This window comes from Pezoporus occidentalis, unplaced genomic scaffold (assembly GCF_034315485.1).
Source record: "Pezoporus occidentalis ecotype Australia unplaced genomic scaffold, CSIRO_AGI_Poc_V1 ctg70, whole genome shotgun sequence".
Lineage (NCBI taxonomy): Eukaryota > Metazoa > Chordata > Aves > Psittaciformes > Psittacidae > Pezoporus > Pezoporus occidentalis.
In genome coordinates, this window is record NW_026916053.1 from 4,315,689 (window position 1) to 4,330,447 (window position 14,759).

Sequence of the window (14,759 nt, forward strand, 5' to 3'; positions counted from 1 at the left end):
CTCATATTAACTTGCTGAGCTGCACAGTACGTTCTCAGTGCTCTCTGATGAGCTTGTGGAGGATGGCAGAGGTGGAACGCAGCCACCGAGCTCTCTGCCGCATCAGGGTAACAGCAAGGTGAACAATTCGTCCACATCTCTGATACAGAGACCTTGTTTGTGTGATTGAGGGCTTGCATGAAGGAAACACGACTGATATTGTTCCTCCCTCTGCATCAAACACATAGGTACCCGTTCACTGTGGAGTCAAGGTTCAAATTCACACTTCCACAGCTTTACAAAGATGCCTTGGCAATCCTGCCATAACATCCACGAGCAGCTTTGCAAAGAGCTCCTTTTCTACTCCTCTGTGACTATAAAGGAAAAGCACTGAGACAGAAACAGCCTGGAAGCCACCAGCACTATTGTGAGTCTGAGGAGGGTTCCTCGCGCCATGGACCAACACCTCCCCTGGGCACCAAAGAGCCTCCCCTCCTCCTCTGTCTGTCTTATTTACAACATGGAGACCCAGAACATGAAGCTACTGAACTACTTTGGGAAGAGCTGCTCAAATCAGGGCCATAGCAGCTCTGGGGATTGCATGTCAGTGTTCCTGGGTGCTTTCATAGGAATAACCTGGATGGAGAGGAGGGAGAGCCCGAAGGGTTAACACAGAGGACAAGCAGGCTGTCACAGCTGACACCCCAGCATCTCAGCCCATGCAATCCGAGTAGCTGGCATGACTGCAGCCGCATTTCCAGCTGCAATTCCACTAGGCAGTGTGACCATGGAGCAATTCAAGGCAGCTGCCAAGGTCCCTGGGTATTGATACCAAGTGATTATTCAAGGTTTCCATGCAACAGTTGCATTTCTCAAATGATAGGGCCAAAAAGAAAAGAGCCCCAAGGGTGAGAGCAGTCTCCAATTCATGGCTCAGGGTTCTCTCAATTGGACAAGCTGCTTCCCCATTGCCTTAGGAACCTTTTTTTCCTCCCAAATGATTATGAACTCCCTCAAGCCAATTTAGCAAGTCTCACGTGATGTGATGGAGAAGGAATCAATAGCAAGTTTCTTTTAGAGTGTCTTCTGAAGGACACCCACAGCAGTGTATGCATGAGTATATGGTGTTGGGAGTCAGCATATACAAGGACAGCCCCAATGCAGGTATGAAACGTGTAGTCAGAAGCTACTCATAACCGTGCACACACAAACCAGAGCTGCTTCTCTGCCACGTTTTCAGTGATGCCTTTTTTAATCCCAGCCAGCGCGGGCTAATGGGCATTAAGAAGTCAGCAGTGTCAGATGCCACCAGGCTGCAGGAGCGTTTGTTGCACCCATTTACTTTAGAAAGACAACTGCTTTGGAGATGAGCCACTTGAAGCAGGCTCCCAAAGTTCATCCTGAGTATCCACAGGGTACACACAGGCAGCTGGCAGCACTTCCAGGCTTTTTCACCCTGCCCAGACCATGCTAGGTGGCCACTTCTGATGGCTTTGATTGACAATGGTACAAACCGTGATGTGCTACACATGTATGAGACATTAACACAGAATTAAAGCTGTGTGTAGTAACCGCTGCTTGTTGAATGAAAGCTTTTGCTTGCCTGCTTGCTGGTTAAATATCACAAGAAAAGCTTCCTGCTGTCTCATATAAAACCTTCCCACATTTTATCTCATTCCTAACAAAAAGACTAGGTAGAAGGTTTGATGGGGTCTCTAAATACAAGCATCTGCTTAAGATTTTCCAGCTATGAAGTGGAGAAACATAGCAAAAGGATGTCTTCATAACCTGATTGACAGTAGAAACGCATCAAAGTGCCCTCCCAGCTGCAGAGAGGAGCTCAAACCAGCAGTGATTTTCCTATCAATATGCAGTGGAAGGACAGGGGTTGATTACTGTCCTGATCCTGTCTGTGCTTTGAAGGGCTGGATGAGAAAATCAGTGCCACTGAATCCATAGCGTAGGCAGGACTCCTTGTTGCAAGCTGTAGAACTAAACTCCCTCCTAGTTTCTCCTTCTTGAACACCAGTAGGGCTGTGTGTCTCACTGGTAATTACTCATAATTACCTCTACAGGTAATTAGATGTAGTTTCAGATTCGGCTAGTGCCACGTTAACTGCAGACGTGTATCAGAAAAGCCCTTATACAGGGGTTTCTCAGCTGGAAAGGAAGCAAAAAGTAATGTTCCCTTGTGCAACAAGAGGGATAAGATTACTTTATGAAGTGCATGTGGTATTTCTACAACCTAATGGCAATACTCATTGCAGCTGGGTAGCGCTGCTGTGCTGTGGCTGCCAAATGCAATGAATACCAATAGACTTGGATGCTGTATTTAATAAAAATGAATCTTATTTATTCAGCAAAATAAAAGAGAAACATTTAGTACCAAGTGATGTTTCATGCCACGGCAGGAGATATTTCACGTATTACTTTCCTAATGATGATTTTATGTGACATAACATCGGTAGGAATGAGCTTCTCTTGAGATTTACAAGAATAAGACAAACCCTGGAGTCATTCTGAGTTTTCAAGGCCATGAAGTTGAGAATGAGATGGGGCCTTTGGTGGCTTGGGTGACAACCTGCTTACACAGGCTGCTACTCAGAGCATGCGACACAGAGACACCACAAACCCCTCCAAGCAAAGGGTGTTATCACATTCCCATCACTTAACAGGACTATTCTATTCATGGAGCTAAAAGGGCTGAGTTGGGGGGCGGTATTATTATTCACATGGTTACAGTTACATACATCATAGGTAATGACAACGCGGAACTTGAATGGTGACATTTATCATGCAAACAGGTCCATTCCTTGCTCCTCACTCTTCAGATTTATTAAATAGATTTATCTAACAAGAGTCTTTACATTTCCTTTTGTTCCCCCTCAATTTAAGCCTTGTGACATCCTGCACATTACTCTGATGTAGTGGCTAATCTCAGCTGTGTTGGGAAGGAAGAAGGCAATAAAACCCAACAGCTCCTCAGTCCATGACAAGCGCTGCTAGAACTGAGTGATGTATTCAGCCCACATAGGTGTCAATAAGCAAGTCAAAATAGGGGTTGTTGTTTCGCTTTCTCCTTTACTATTTGAAGCTCATGAGAGGTTTTCAGGTACTTTTGTGCAATTGAAACTGAGTGGTAATGCCACTTTATTTATTAGACTATTTAATAGCCAAAATCAAGTCTTATTAATAGGTTAGAAAGGGTTTGGGAAATCTGTAGAAGAGTTACAAGTGCAAAAGAATGTTCTTTGGTTTAAATCCTGCTGCAGAAACTTCTTGGGTGTTTTTACCTAAGAAGTTTCAAAGCTGTCATTTCAAATCATTAACTTATAAGCCAAATCACACACTAGGTAGGTTATCTTAATAGGCTTTCGCTTGCCATCAGCCTTTTTCACTGCAATCACAACGTACATGTTCATGAAATCTGTGCAGAATTGGGCTCTGGTTGTTTTCTGTGCTCTCAAACTGGACCACCCCTTCCATGTTGGAGCATTATCCTTCCATACTGTCCTGGGTTCAGCAGTAGCAGTCATTTTTCTCCTTAGTGGCCGGTGCAGCGCTGTGGTTTTGACCTTCAGCCTGGGAACAGCGCTGATAACACCGATGGTTTTAGTTGCTGCTCAGTAAGGTTTACTCCGACCAAGGACTTTGTGAGCCTCATGCTCTGCCAGGGAGGAGGGGAAGCCGGGAGGAAGCAGAGACAGGACACCTGACCCAAACTAGCCAAGGGGGTATTCCATACCACAGCATGTCATGCCCACTATATAAACCGGGGACAGTTACCCGGAAAGTTACTGCTTGGTCGGGCTGGGTATCGGTCGGCGGGTGGTGAGCGGTTGTATTCTCTTCCCTTGTTATTTCCCTTATCATTATTATGATTGGTGGTAGCAGCAGTGATTTGTGTTATACCTTGGTTACTGGGCTGCTCTTATCTCAACCCATGGGAGTTACATTCTTTCGATTCTCCTCCCCATCCCTCTGGGACCCGGGGGGAGTGAGAGGGCGGCTGCGTGGCTGACTGTGGTTAAACACTCACATAGCCAAGTAGAACTCTATCTGGAAAATCTCAAGACAGAAAACAGCCCAAAGAGACTGTTCCTGCCTTATGTTTTATTGGTTTACCCTTATCTTCACATTTCATATGTGCTTGAGAGTGGGCATAACAATTCTAACAATGGCAATTGTGCTAAAATTAGATGTAATTTAGTTTTGAGCTGTAATAAATTCATAACTAGAGAAAGGAAAGAAGTAGGGAATAGAATGGTCGGTCGATGTTTCTTGTTGGCATTGTCTGTGCCAGATAAACATTTGTCACACATTGCAGAGATGGGAAGAGAGATATGCACCTATCCCAAATTCCGGGAGCCAAGCAAACTGGACTTGCCTGGGAATGGCATGTATTTATGTGCTTGCTAAGAAAGGCAAATGTTTGCGGCTTCCCTTCATTCCTATTGAAAGCCAGATTGTCCCATCCTGCAGCCTCCACTCATGTAGAGTTTTGCTGCTGTTTGTACATCTTAATGATAACTCCTGATTTCGGGTAAATTATAGCGAAAACAGAAGCACTATTTCGCATCTCTTTGGTGACAGCAATCCTGATCCCAGGCAAAGCTGCCACGCTTCAGAGTGTGAACATGCATGTTGGGTATATTAAGACCATGGGAGGCAGCAGCCTCCTGGCCCTGACCCCAATGGATGAAATACGCTCCTGACACTGCTCCCAAGGCTGAGAGCACAACATGCAACACGAACCCTTCCAGACCCGCTGCAGAACAGCCATTAACGCCAATCACTGCACTATCAATATATACAGAAAAGGAGATTAGTTTTCTCATTAGACACTGTAACACGGCATCTCTATAATGGGAACCTCATTGCCCACTGGCTTGTGTTTACCAGGAAATAATGGTGCTTATCAGAAGACACCACTTTCTCCTTAACAGGAAAAGCAAATGATTTAAGCTGTGTTTGCTTTATAGTTCATTCCCTTCCCTCTGTCCTTCGCACATTTAAAGGCCCATTATCTTCCCCTTGATGCAAGGGGGTTATGCCTGTAGCTACCATTAATGGTAATGAAAATGGGTCCTGTTAATCTCCCTGTGCTGATAGTAAGATAATAGCCTACTTAATAAGAGCGAAGCTCAGACTAGGAGTTGCACTGAAGTGAGCAGAATATTGTCGCTGTGGGATTCATACGTAAACGCCAAAGCCTTGCTCTGGGTCTCAGTTGATGACTAAAAAGATATTAGAACAAATGCGCTCCCTTGGTGTACGCCGCCAAGCCCTGTAGAGCAGCGCCGGGTCCCCTTTCCAGCCCTTTCACCCCATCGGGATGCATCCCTAGGGAACGATGGATGAGTGTTGTCCCTGGAATAGGCTGTGGTTTCAGACCAGTGCCCAACCGGCTTGCTCAGAGTCAAAGCAGGCCATGGCCTCGGCTGCAAACCCCGTCAGCTCATGGGAAGAAGGGACTGGAAAAGACCCCGTAATTTGATGTAATTCACCTTTATGGGCAACCTTCGTTCAGAGCTAGAACAGTGATTTTACAAGGGCCTGCGGGAACAGGCCAAGGGGAACGGCTTGAACCTGCCCGAGGGGAGACTGAGCTGAGCTCTGAGGCAGAAGCTCTTCCCTGGGAGGGTGCTGAGGCGCTGGCACAGGGTGCCCAGAGAAGCTGTGGCTGCCCCATCCCTGGCAGTGCTCAAGGGCAGGTTGGACACAGGGGCTTGGAGCAAGCTGCTCCAGTGGAAGGGGACCGGGCCGGGCCGGACCGGGCCGCAGGGGGTTAACCCCGGCACCCACAATCCCCCGCAGCCCTGCAACGTCGCCGGCCGCGGCTGCGCCGTGAGTGAGGCGCGGGGCGGAACCGGGCCCGGAGCCGGCGGACGGCGCCGCGTCAGGAGCGAGGGTGCGTTCCCGGGGCCCCGCCGCTCCCTTGGGGTGGCTCCGGGGCCGGTGTCCTCCGCGCCAGCCTCGCCTCAGCGCCGGGCCCCCGCGGGCTGGCACACGGGACGGGCCCCGGGGGGGAGGCGGGAGCTGCCGGTGCCTGGCTGGCGGGGCGGGGCGAGGCGAGGCGAGGCCCGAGCGGCTCCACCGCCGCCTTTCCCCCTCGGTCCCGTTCTCTCCATCTCTGTGTCCGCTGCTCTGTAGAAGCAGAGGCCGGTGTGCTCGCAGGGCGCCCGGCCATGTGCTGAGGGAGGCCCCCAGGACTCGGCTCGGATCCCGGTGTCGCGGGTGTGCGTGAAACATCCCTTGTGTGCTCCCCGTGCGGCTCTCGGTAAGGCGGCTCTGCGTGTTCGTGTCCGTGTCCGCACCTGCGTGGCTATAAAAGACACTGGTCTCTGGTGTGTATTTGAGCTTGAACGTTCCCTGCTCGCGTGGAGGTGAGTGGAGTGGCGGCGTTTGGGTCGAGGCCTCTGCGGCCTTGCTCTGCCGTGGTGAGTGCAGAGGGAGCCGTGAGGACCGCGGAGCCGCGCAGCCCACGTCACCCGCTCCATCTTCATGCACGGCATGCGGAGCTCTCCGCAGGCTGGCGGCGTGGATCTCCTGTTGAAGCAGGGGAGCAAAGGCCTTTTCTACCTCATTTCCACTTAAAAGTGCCACTTCTGCCTTTTTGCCTGCTTTTAGCATTCCTAACATGGAAACTCGTCCTGGGCGCGTCTAGTTTTTTCTCTGGAAACTGATTGTTGAGGAAGTGGGAGTGTGAGAGGTCAGTTTCCACCGGTGTGATGTGTGAAGCTGTAAGTTTCCACCCAGGAACACTTGAAAATGTTTATCTTGATTTCAAAATATTGATATTCTTCAATGAAAACTTCTTCCTAAGCTAAACATTTTCTCTGCTGTTGATGGCCGTTTACATCAGATTTAAACGATGGATGTTTAAGGTCTCCGAATAGTTGTTGTGTAAGTATTTACCCCTGAAACTTAAACAGCACGGTGGCTGTGTGCCCAGTCAGCTGCAAGGGCTCAGCTTTTGGGTGGTAAACTGTGATGGACTGATCACTTACAAGTTTGTGGGCAAATATAGTCGAAAATACGCTCTGCACGTGTAAAGAAACCTGTTAGAAAGGTTAGAATGTGACTTTGGCCTTGTCCTTCCTTTCCTTCCTTCATTTCCAAATGCTTTGGTGGTGGAGAGAAGCTGGTGGCTGTAGATACCCCTTCCTTTTCTTGGATGATGTGGTGTGCGTGAAGCTCTGCCTTCCCACCAGACAGATGTGGTTTGATCAGGGACCTTGGTGCGTCTGGAATGGGTTTTGTGTTCAGTTGGCTAATGTCTTTCTTGTAAAAGGCTTTATCAAAATAAGCAGTTACTGCAGGCCCAAAGGGAATCGCTTCCTTTGTCAGCTTGAAGTCAGGACATCTGGAACTCAGGGTGTCTGTAAGCACTGAAGTGATGTGGGTATTGGCTGTTGTAGGATGGAATTCCTGGCTCATGTGGAATTGGAGTGGAAAAGGTTTTCTTGTTCAGCTGTAGCCATGATCTTGTGCCAGTGAGGCTGGAAGGCCTTTGCATATGGTCTGCCTCTATTATCCTGAATGCAAACCTGTGGAAAAGGAGGAAGAATGGTAAAGATAGTGGAAAGGGGAGTGAGCAGCCAGCCAAAGAGAGGGGCCTTGGAACTTGGCTGTAGTTTACAAGCTGCTGGGGACACACAGCCCTGAGGAAGGGGAGTTGGCATGCAAAGAGAATGTAACAAATGTGGCAGAGAGGAGGGTCCGAAGTGTTCACAGTTGTGTCTCTGGCTGCTAATGCTGAGTTATTTCCTTCATTTCTGTACTGCTGGGGAAGATTTTTCCCTTATATTGACAGTGACAGATACAGGAGTTGAAGATGTGGACTTCAATTAATGCGTGTCTGTGGTCTTTGTAGGGTCTGAGCAAACACATTTTATGTGTAGTGTGTTCGGCCTCCTTATATGCACATGAATAAGTTATGTAAAAATAAAGTATTGGAATGCTGTGGGAGAAAGTGATACATGATACAAAGGGTTTCTTGCCACGCTTTTGTTTCCTTTTTCTGGAAGTTGCCCAAATTCCATTTGATTACTGATAAAAATAATTCTGTTCAGTTTTAATGTGGTACAGGATGACTGGAAGGTTTTACTCACCTTTAATTACAGTAACCTTTTCAGTCTACAGCACTTAACTGTTTCTGTCTAACACAAATGAACTAAGATTGAAAGGAAGCATATTCTAAACATCAGTGAAAACACTCTCTCTTAAATAATACAGAATGAAGTAGTTGTCAACAAGATGTTCAGGAAGGAGGAAGTGCTTTGGATGAAAGGCAGCAAATAAGTTTAGCTTCTAACAGTGATAATACGTAGGTACAATGTTGATTCCCTTCTGAATCGCATTGGCTGAGCTGGTGGTACATATAATTTTCTTTATGTACTGCTGTGGTTGTGTTTCCTGGGAATTCTGCTTTAGAATTGTCAAAGAACTGGTCACATTCCTACAAATGGAATGTTTTCTTATCTGTAGCAATTCTCTTCCTAAAACAGCCTTCCTTTCCTAATTAAAGGTATGTTCTCCCACCATCCCCTGCTGGGTTACAGCAGTTGTATTCAGTGCTTAATCATTTACCTCCCAAAATTATTGCAAGATTATGAATCCTCTTGATAACTGCAGGACTTGTGACTGTTTAGTCAAACAGCAGAGTGAGCAAGTGCTAAAGGCTTTCAGAAAGGCATTTCTGCCTCTCAGAACAGTATTTGGTGTAAACATCAACCTGCTATTTTTTGTTCAGTACCTTGACTGATGAATAAGCTGACATTTAGTAGTTGGTGCTGTTTCTAGTCAGCTGGGTGACTTCTATGTCTTAGAAGTTTGTTTTCTGGGGTAGAAATGAAGAGGTGGACTGGAAGTAAAAAGGAAGAAGATACTTACATCAAATTAATCTAAATACTGTCCAGTGGAAGGTGTCCCTGCCCAATGCAGGGCATTGGAACTGAATGAGCTTTAAGGTCCCTTCCAACCCAAACCAGTCTGTGGATCTGTGATTCCGTATTGTACTGTCAAATTAGTTGGAAGTATTAATTCATTTCTTACCTGAATTGGAGCCTTATGCTGCACTCTACACTGTATTTCCTTTAATCATGAGTGGTTTGTGTACTTTCAGTTTTCCAGGCTGTGTATTGCGTGTGAATCACGTTTTTTGTCTCAATGCAGTCTTTTATCTGTGGCTTAACACTTCTGCCTGCTGCTGCCATCCGTGCTTTATAAATTCAGAGTAAGATGATGTGTTCTGCCAGTGAGACCTGGCTGCTGCAACTGGAATTCTATTTTGTGTAAAAGGTCCCAATAATTGCCTTATTTTCTTAGAATTCAGTTGGTAACCTGATGGGTCTGGGAGCAGCATCAAGTAAGAATCCATTTTGATACAACATATTCCCTAGAAGAGTTTCTATGTTTGCCACCCCCATCCCCTTTTTCTGTTAGTTCTTTTTCATAGAGATATACTTGTAAGGTACTAACCATCTTGTCAGTGTCAAATCAAATCCTTGATGATGACTTAGTTATTTGGGTTTCTTTTTCTCCCTTTGTAGAATCATGGCGAGTCCAAGAACAAGAAAAGTTCTGAAGGAAGTCAGAGCACAAGATGAGAACAATGTGAGAAAAGCATAATCTTTACATTTGTTTTATAGATTTTCTTTTTACCTGCTCCAGATGTATGCTGCAGTCTTGATAGCACTAGTATGGCTAACTACTGGTAACAAGGTGGATGTCACCAATTTGTTGTAGTTCCAGTAGCTGTCACTCATTATAAATCACTGTGAATTTGGCACAGATCTTTCAGATGCTCTAGTAATGCTGTAACCCCTGGAGTCTGTTGAGCAAGTGACCCCTTGGGCACAGCTTAATTAAAATGGTCTATTTCAAGTAGTTGATTATACACTTCCTTCACTGTGATAGCCCATGGGCAGGTTCAGTTTTAGTTATATCAGTGCATTAAACGTTAAATGATGATTCCAGTCGTAAGAACTTTCTTGCTCTGTATGAGCAATAGAGCTATTTTTAAGAAAAACCTCTGTTTAGATGCCAAACTGCAGCATGACTGAATAAATGTTCTGAACTTTAAATGTTGCATCTTTCTTTTGCCAAGGAAACCTCAAGAATTCAGTTTGGTCGCATTCTCCTCCTTCAAAGCAATATGGAAATGAAATACAGTTGAATTCTTTGCTCATTCACTTCACTTTGCTCATCTGTATTTCCTCCCTGGTTTTTGATACTGGCACAGTAATTTTTATAATTCAAGTCAGGCAAGTTAATGAGTATTTCTATGCAGCATAAATAAATACTTGAAGGAAGCTTATGCTGTCAGGGAAGGTGTTTCCAAGCACTAAGAATTCTCCTTTCTGAAATGATTTTCTGTGTGTAATGCTTTCCTGATGGACGTTTTGAGCTGCACTGTGTAAACTTCCCATGGAGGAGTTGATGGGTGAGTGTTAGAGGTAACTATTGGCTCTCTCACAGGTCTGTTTTGAGTGTGGTGCCTTTAACCCCCAGTGGGTGAGTGTGACCTATGGAATTTGGATCTGTCTGGAGTGCTCAGGAAAACACCGAGGCTTGGGAGTTCACCTCAGGTGAGCCTTTCAACCAGACATGGACTGACTTGTGTTCCCTCAGCATGCACTACGGCTGTGAACAGAAAGGGTATAGGGTGTCTCAAATCCAACATTTCACTGGCAGTTTTGTTTCATGCTCCTCTCCAAAGCAAGCTTTACTCTCGGTGCCTTGTCTATAATCAGTTGGGGTGTGTGCTCCACCACTACAGCTATGTCATGCCCTGTTCTAGAAAGCAATGTCTCTAGCTTCAGCTTGAGGTTTGGTAATAGTGCACTAGTCCTTACACTCTATTCTTTCAATCTTGTATAACCTTTATAGATTAAAAGTGAAGCAGTGTTAGAGGTGCTTGGGAGTTGAGTACAAAAAGTCACAGTATGTTTATAGAATGGGTCTGTAAGGGTATACAAGTGTATAAAATCAGCTGAGATGGGAATCTGTGGAATAAGAACTGTTGATGTGTTGCAGACTCACAGTGTATAGACGCAATAGGGGCAGAGCATGGGGTAGTTACTCAAATGAGAAAGGGAAAGAAAATCCAGAAGGGAAGTCACTAAAGAAAGAAGTCCATGCTTTGCTTTCAGAAGTATGTGCTTTGCTTTTCAAGGGGGGATTTGAAGCTCATTAGTAAGTAGAAATTGCTCAGGAAATGGGAGCTTGGAACTATTCCATATGTTTCATGAAAAAAAAAATGAAATTGCCGAGATCAGGACATTCTAAAGGTGTTTCTTTAGTGACTGCAAGAAAGAAATTGATTAAGATACACGTGTTAAAACAGTCTTCCTCAGGATGATGTCTCACTTCTACCACTCCCTTCTGACTTTTTAGTTTTGTACGTTCTGTAACCATGGACAAGTGGAAGGATATTGAGCTGGAGAAGATGAAGGCTGGAGGTAATAGCAAATTCCGAGAGTTCCTGGAGTCTCAGGATGACTATGATCCCTGCTGGACAATGCAAGAGAAGTACAACAGCAAAGCTGCAGCTCTCTTTAGGGATCAGGTCAGTCCAGTTGTGCACTGCAAATATCCAAGTACTTTATAAGTGCTTGTTTTTGAAGAGGGGAAAGTAGCAGCCTCTGCAGTGGTTCTTGAAATGAAGAAGTCTTGGAGTGCTTCTTCCCAGCTCTTGTAAGAGCTTCAATTAGAAACTTTCTTTTCTGCATTTAGCTGAGGTGGTTCAGTTTTTCACTGCTGCAGTTTGTTGCAGTGAATCCAACCCCCAGCAGGGAGTTTACTGCTTGAGCAGTACGGTTTTACCTGAAGTGGCTGCTGATAAATCTTTTGTGCATGTAGTAACAAGGTGGTAAACGTAGTAACAAACTTGGCAAACCCTGGCAGGCTCATAACCAAATAAATCAGTAATTGTAGTGGAATTATCATTTTGTAGAGGTTTAGAATTTCCAAAACCAAAATTACAAACAGCTTACAAAGAGACTTACAAAGGTAACTATTTTTATGCTGACCCTGCCATGGAAGTGGTAAGAAGGTACATTCTGTGCTTGCTGGGGTATCCCTGCAGCTTTGAAGTTGTGTGTGTTGTCTCTGCATCTTTAGAAGTTCCTATGAATAGGAGATGGTTGGCTGAAGTGGAGTAGCTTGATGAAAGGCAAGAATTCCTAAGTTGTGTGCTGTAGGCTGTTTAGTATGTAAAAAGAGGAACTCTAGTGTTTTTGTGGCAAGGCCTTTGGAAGTTTTATATGAACTTGCTGAAGTTATAACTGGGATTGGAGAAGCAGTATGGGCTGAAGAGATGACGTTCAGGGCCTTTCTTTAAAGGAGGCAGTGAGAACACTTAAAAGCGTGTGTGTGTTTTAGCTGACATATGCTAGGGTAAATCCACCTCTTCCAATCATTCTGGGATTAGTGCTTACCTCTCTTTATTAATCTAATCTTTCCTCTTCAAACCACATTTGTTTGAAGAAGTTGCCTGAAATAAAATCAGTGTTTAATTCAGCATTTCTAGAGGTACAGAAGCAAATTGGTTTCTTGTGAAAACAAATGAATGGATCTATGGCAGGAGATGTGAAAAATGTCTTGTCCTTGTCTGCTTTCCAGGACCAGTGTATAACTTGTATGAAAACTCTGACCTAGCATTCTTGATCATTTTCCTACTTATTCTAGGTAGCTACAGTAGCTGAAGGCAAGGAATGGTCGATTGAAACTTCTCCTGCAAGGAACTGGACCCCACCTCAGCCTAAAACATCTCTTTCTCCTCATCGGTGTGTATTCTTGTTATCTCATATTGGCATAGCCACAGCAGGATCAAAATTATTCTGATGTTTGAATGTCTGCTGCTTTTATTCGGTTGATGGTGTTGTCTGAACAAGCATTTCTTCTGCTGAAGTTAAGGAATATCATGTAGCAGAGCATTCCTTATGCTGCTCATTACTGATAGGAGCATCAAAGCTGGACCACAGCTCTTTTGTTGTTCTGCTTTTGCATGTAGTCTTTGTTATTTGCTGTACTAAAGAATCAAGTTAACATAAAAGCAGTTGGAAATCAAGAGGATAAGTGCTTCATGCCTGGCCATCATCCAGCATGTCCAAGGGCTGCCTGTAGTCTGGGTAGTGTTGTCTGTGTCCAGGTTTACTGTTGCTTTATTCATTCAATACTCCAATGGCTTTTACTGGTTGCATTAGAGTTCCCTACTTGATAGATGAAAGAAATAATCAGTTTTGCACCTGGATGATGGTGATCTGTGTCAGGCTGCACTACTGAGCTAGGGAGTTTTGCTTTACTCAGTTTGATTCTTAAATCTTTCAGTAGTTATGCTGGACAATCTCAGACTGCGACTGCCTCTTCTGACAAGGCTTTTGAAGACTGGTTAAATGATGATGTCAATTCCTACCAAGGGTAATGCAATATTTATTCACTTTTTGGGTGCCTGGCCCTCCAGCATAACAAAGACTTGAATGTTGTACTGCAGCTACACAGCTGTGATCCTCATTCACTAGTTAACACATCTTGTTTGCTATTAAAAATATGTTGGTCATATATGATAAAGTATAAAAGGAAGGAAAGTGCCTCTTCATACATTTGTATAACAAGAATGTTCTGATAGCATTGAAGAAAGAGCTTGTAACTCAAAATGTTACTGTGGTGGGCTCCAAACTAGGAAATTCTTAGTGTATTGAGTATGTTATTGAGTTAAACAGGAGTATTTGTAAAGCTAACCCCGTTTTCTTCTTTCTTTCCTTTTCCCATTTTCATGTATCACTTTAATAGGATTTACTCAGACTTCTGATACTAAACCTGGGGAGTTATTGAGCCACATTAACTTGCTTAGGGGACACTTTAACTTGCAAGGATTCCCAGTGGGTCCTTCTTGTGTTACATCTTTGAAGTGAGTGGGTTTGTATTTTGAGTGCTAGGTACTATAAGACTTTTTTTTTCCAGGTGTATTTTAAAGCCTGTTAAACAATTGCCATTCTTTCATGCTTTTCAGTTTTCTTTTAATGGTTTTAATGAATGCATGCTAATACAGACATTGTTTATTCATTTCCTTGTGCTAGTGGCCAAGAGAATCGCTATGTTGGGTTCGGCAACACAGTAAACCCTCCAAAAAAAGAGGATGACTTCCTGAACAATGCTATGTCCTCACTGTACTCGGTAAGGAATTGCTTTAAGTGACCTCAGTTACTATTTTCTTCTATCCCCTGTTATGAGAGGATATAAATGGAGAAGAGAAACTGAAAGCTGCAGGTAGATAACGGAGATATGCAGAGTATTGGTTGCTTCCTCAAAGAGTGAAGATGATGTGGTGGACTTTAAAGGGCAAAATGAAGGGAGAAACTTGAGCAAACCTTAGGAATTGTGTCTGGTATTAGTCATACAAATAAATAAATGAGGCTATAGAAATGGATTAAGAACTAATACTCAACAAGGCTTGGAGAGATAAAAGTAATTACTTGTTGGGAATAGCAGTTAGGGTGGCAGCGGTCTAAACAGATTAGCCATATTAGGTATGTTCACTGAAATGTGTGTGTAGAGGGGTGCCAAGAACTTTGAGCAGTGATGAAAACATTTGAAATGCCTGTGACAGCATGTGAAGAGGTAACAGCATATGGTTGAACAGTTGTCATGATTGAAGTAGAGATAGAGAAAGATGCATTGTTGAAGGAAAATGAGGATAAAGTCAGAGGGAGTCAGGGACACAGTGGGCTTTGATAGGCTGCAGAGTGGCAGTGTTAACCACTATTTGGGATTTG

At 44.4% G+C, this 14,759-nt stretch overlaps 1 protein-coding gene across 7 annotated transcripts in view; it reads left to right on the forward strand.

Annotated features, from left to right (window-relative positions):
• Positions 1–14,759, forward strand: part of ARFGAP1 (ADP ribosylation factor GTPase activating protein 1) — a 281,891-nt gene that overhangs the window by 256,510 nt on the left and 10,622 nt on the right. For all 7 annotated transcript variants that reach the window (XM_062642006.1, XM_062642008.1, XM_062642011.1 and 4 more), the window contains 6 exons: positions 9,534–9,597; positions 10,462–10,571; positions 11,380–11,551; positions 12,673–12,770; positions 13,315–13,404; positions 14,064–14,160. In XM_062642006.1, coding sequence (XP_062497990.1) covers positions 9,538–9,597; positions 10,462–10,571; positions 11,380–11,551; positions 12,673–12,770; positions 13,315–13,404; positions 14,064–14,160 — 627 coding nt within the window. In that variant the 5' untranslated portion in view covers positions 9,534–9,537. Of the gene's footprint in view, positions 1–9,533; positions 9,598–10,461; positions 10,572–11,379; positions 11,552–12,672; positions 12,771–13,314; positions 13,405–14,063; positions 14,161–14,759 lie in introns of those variants that run through there.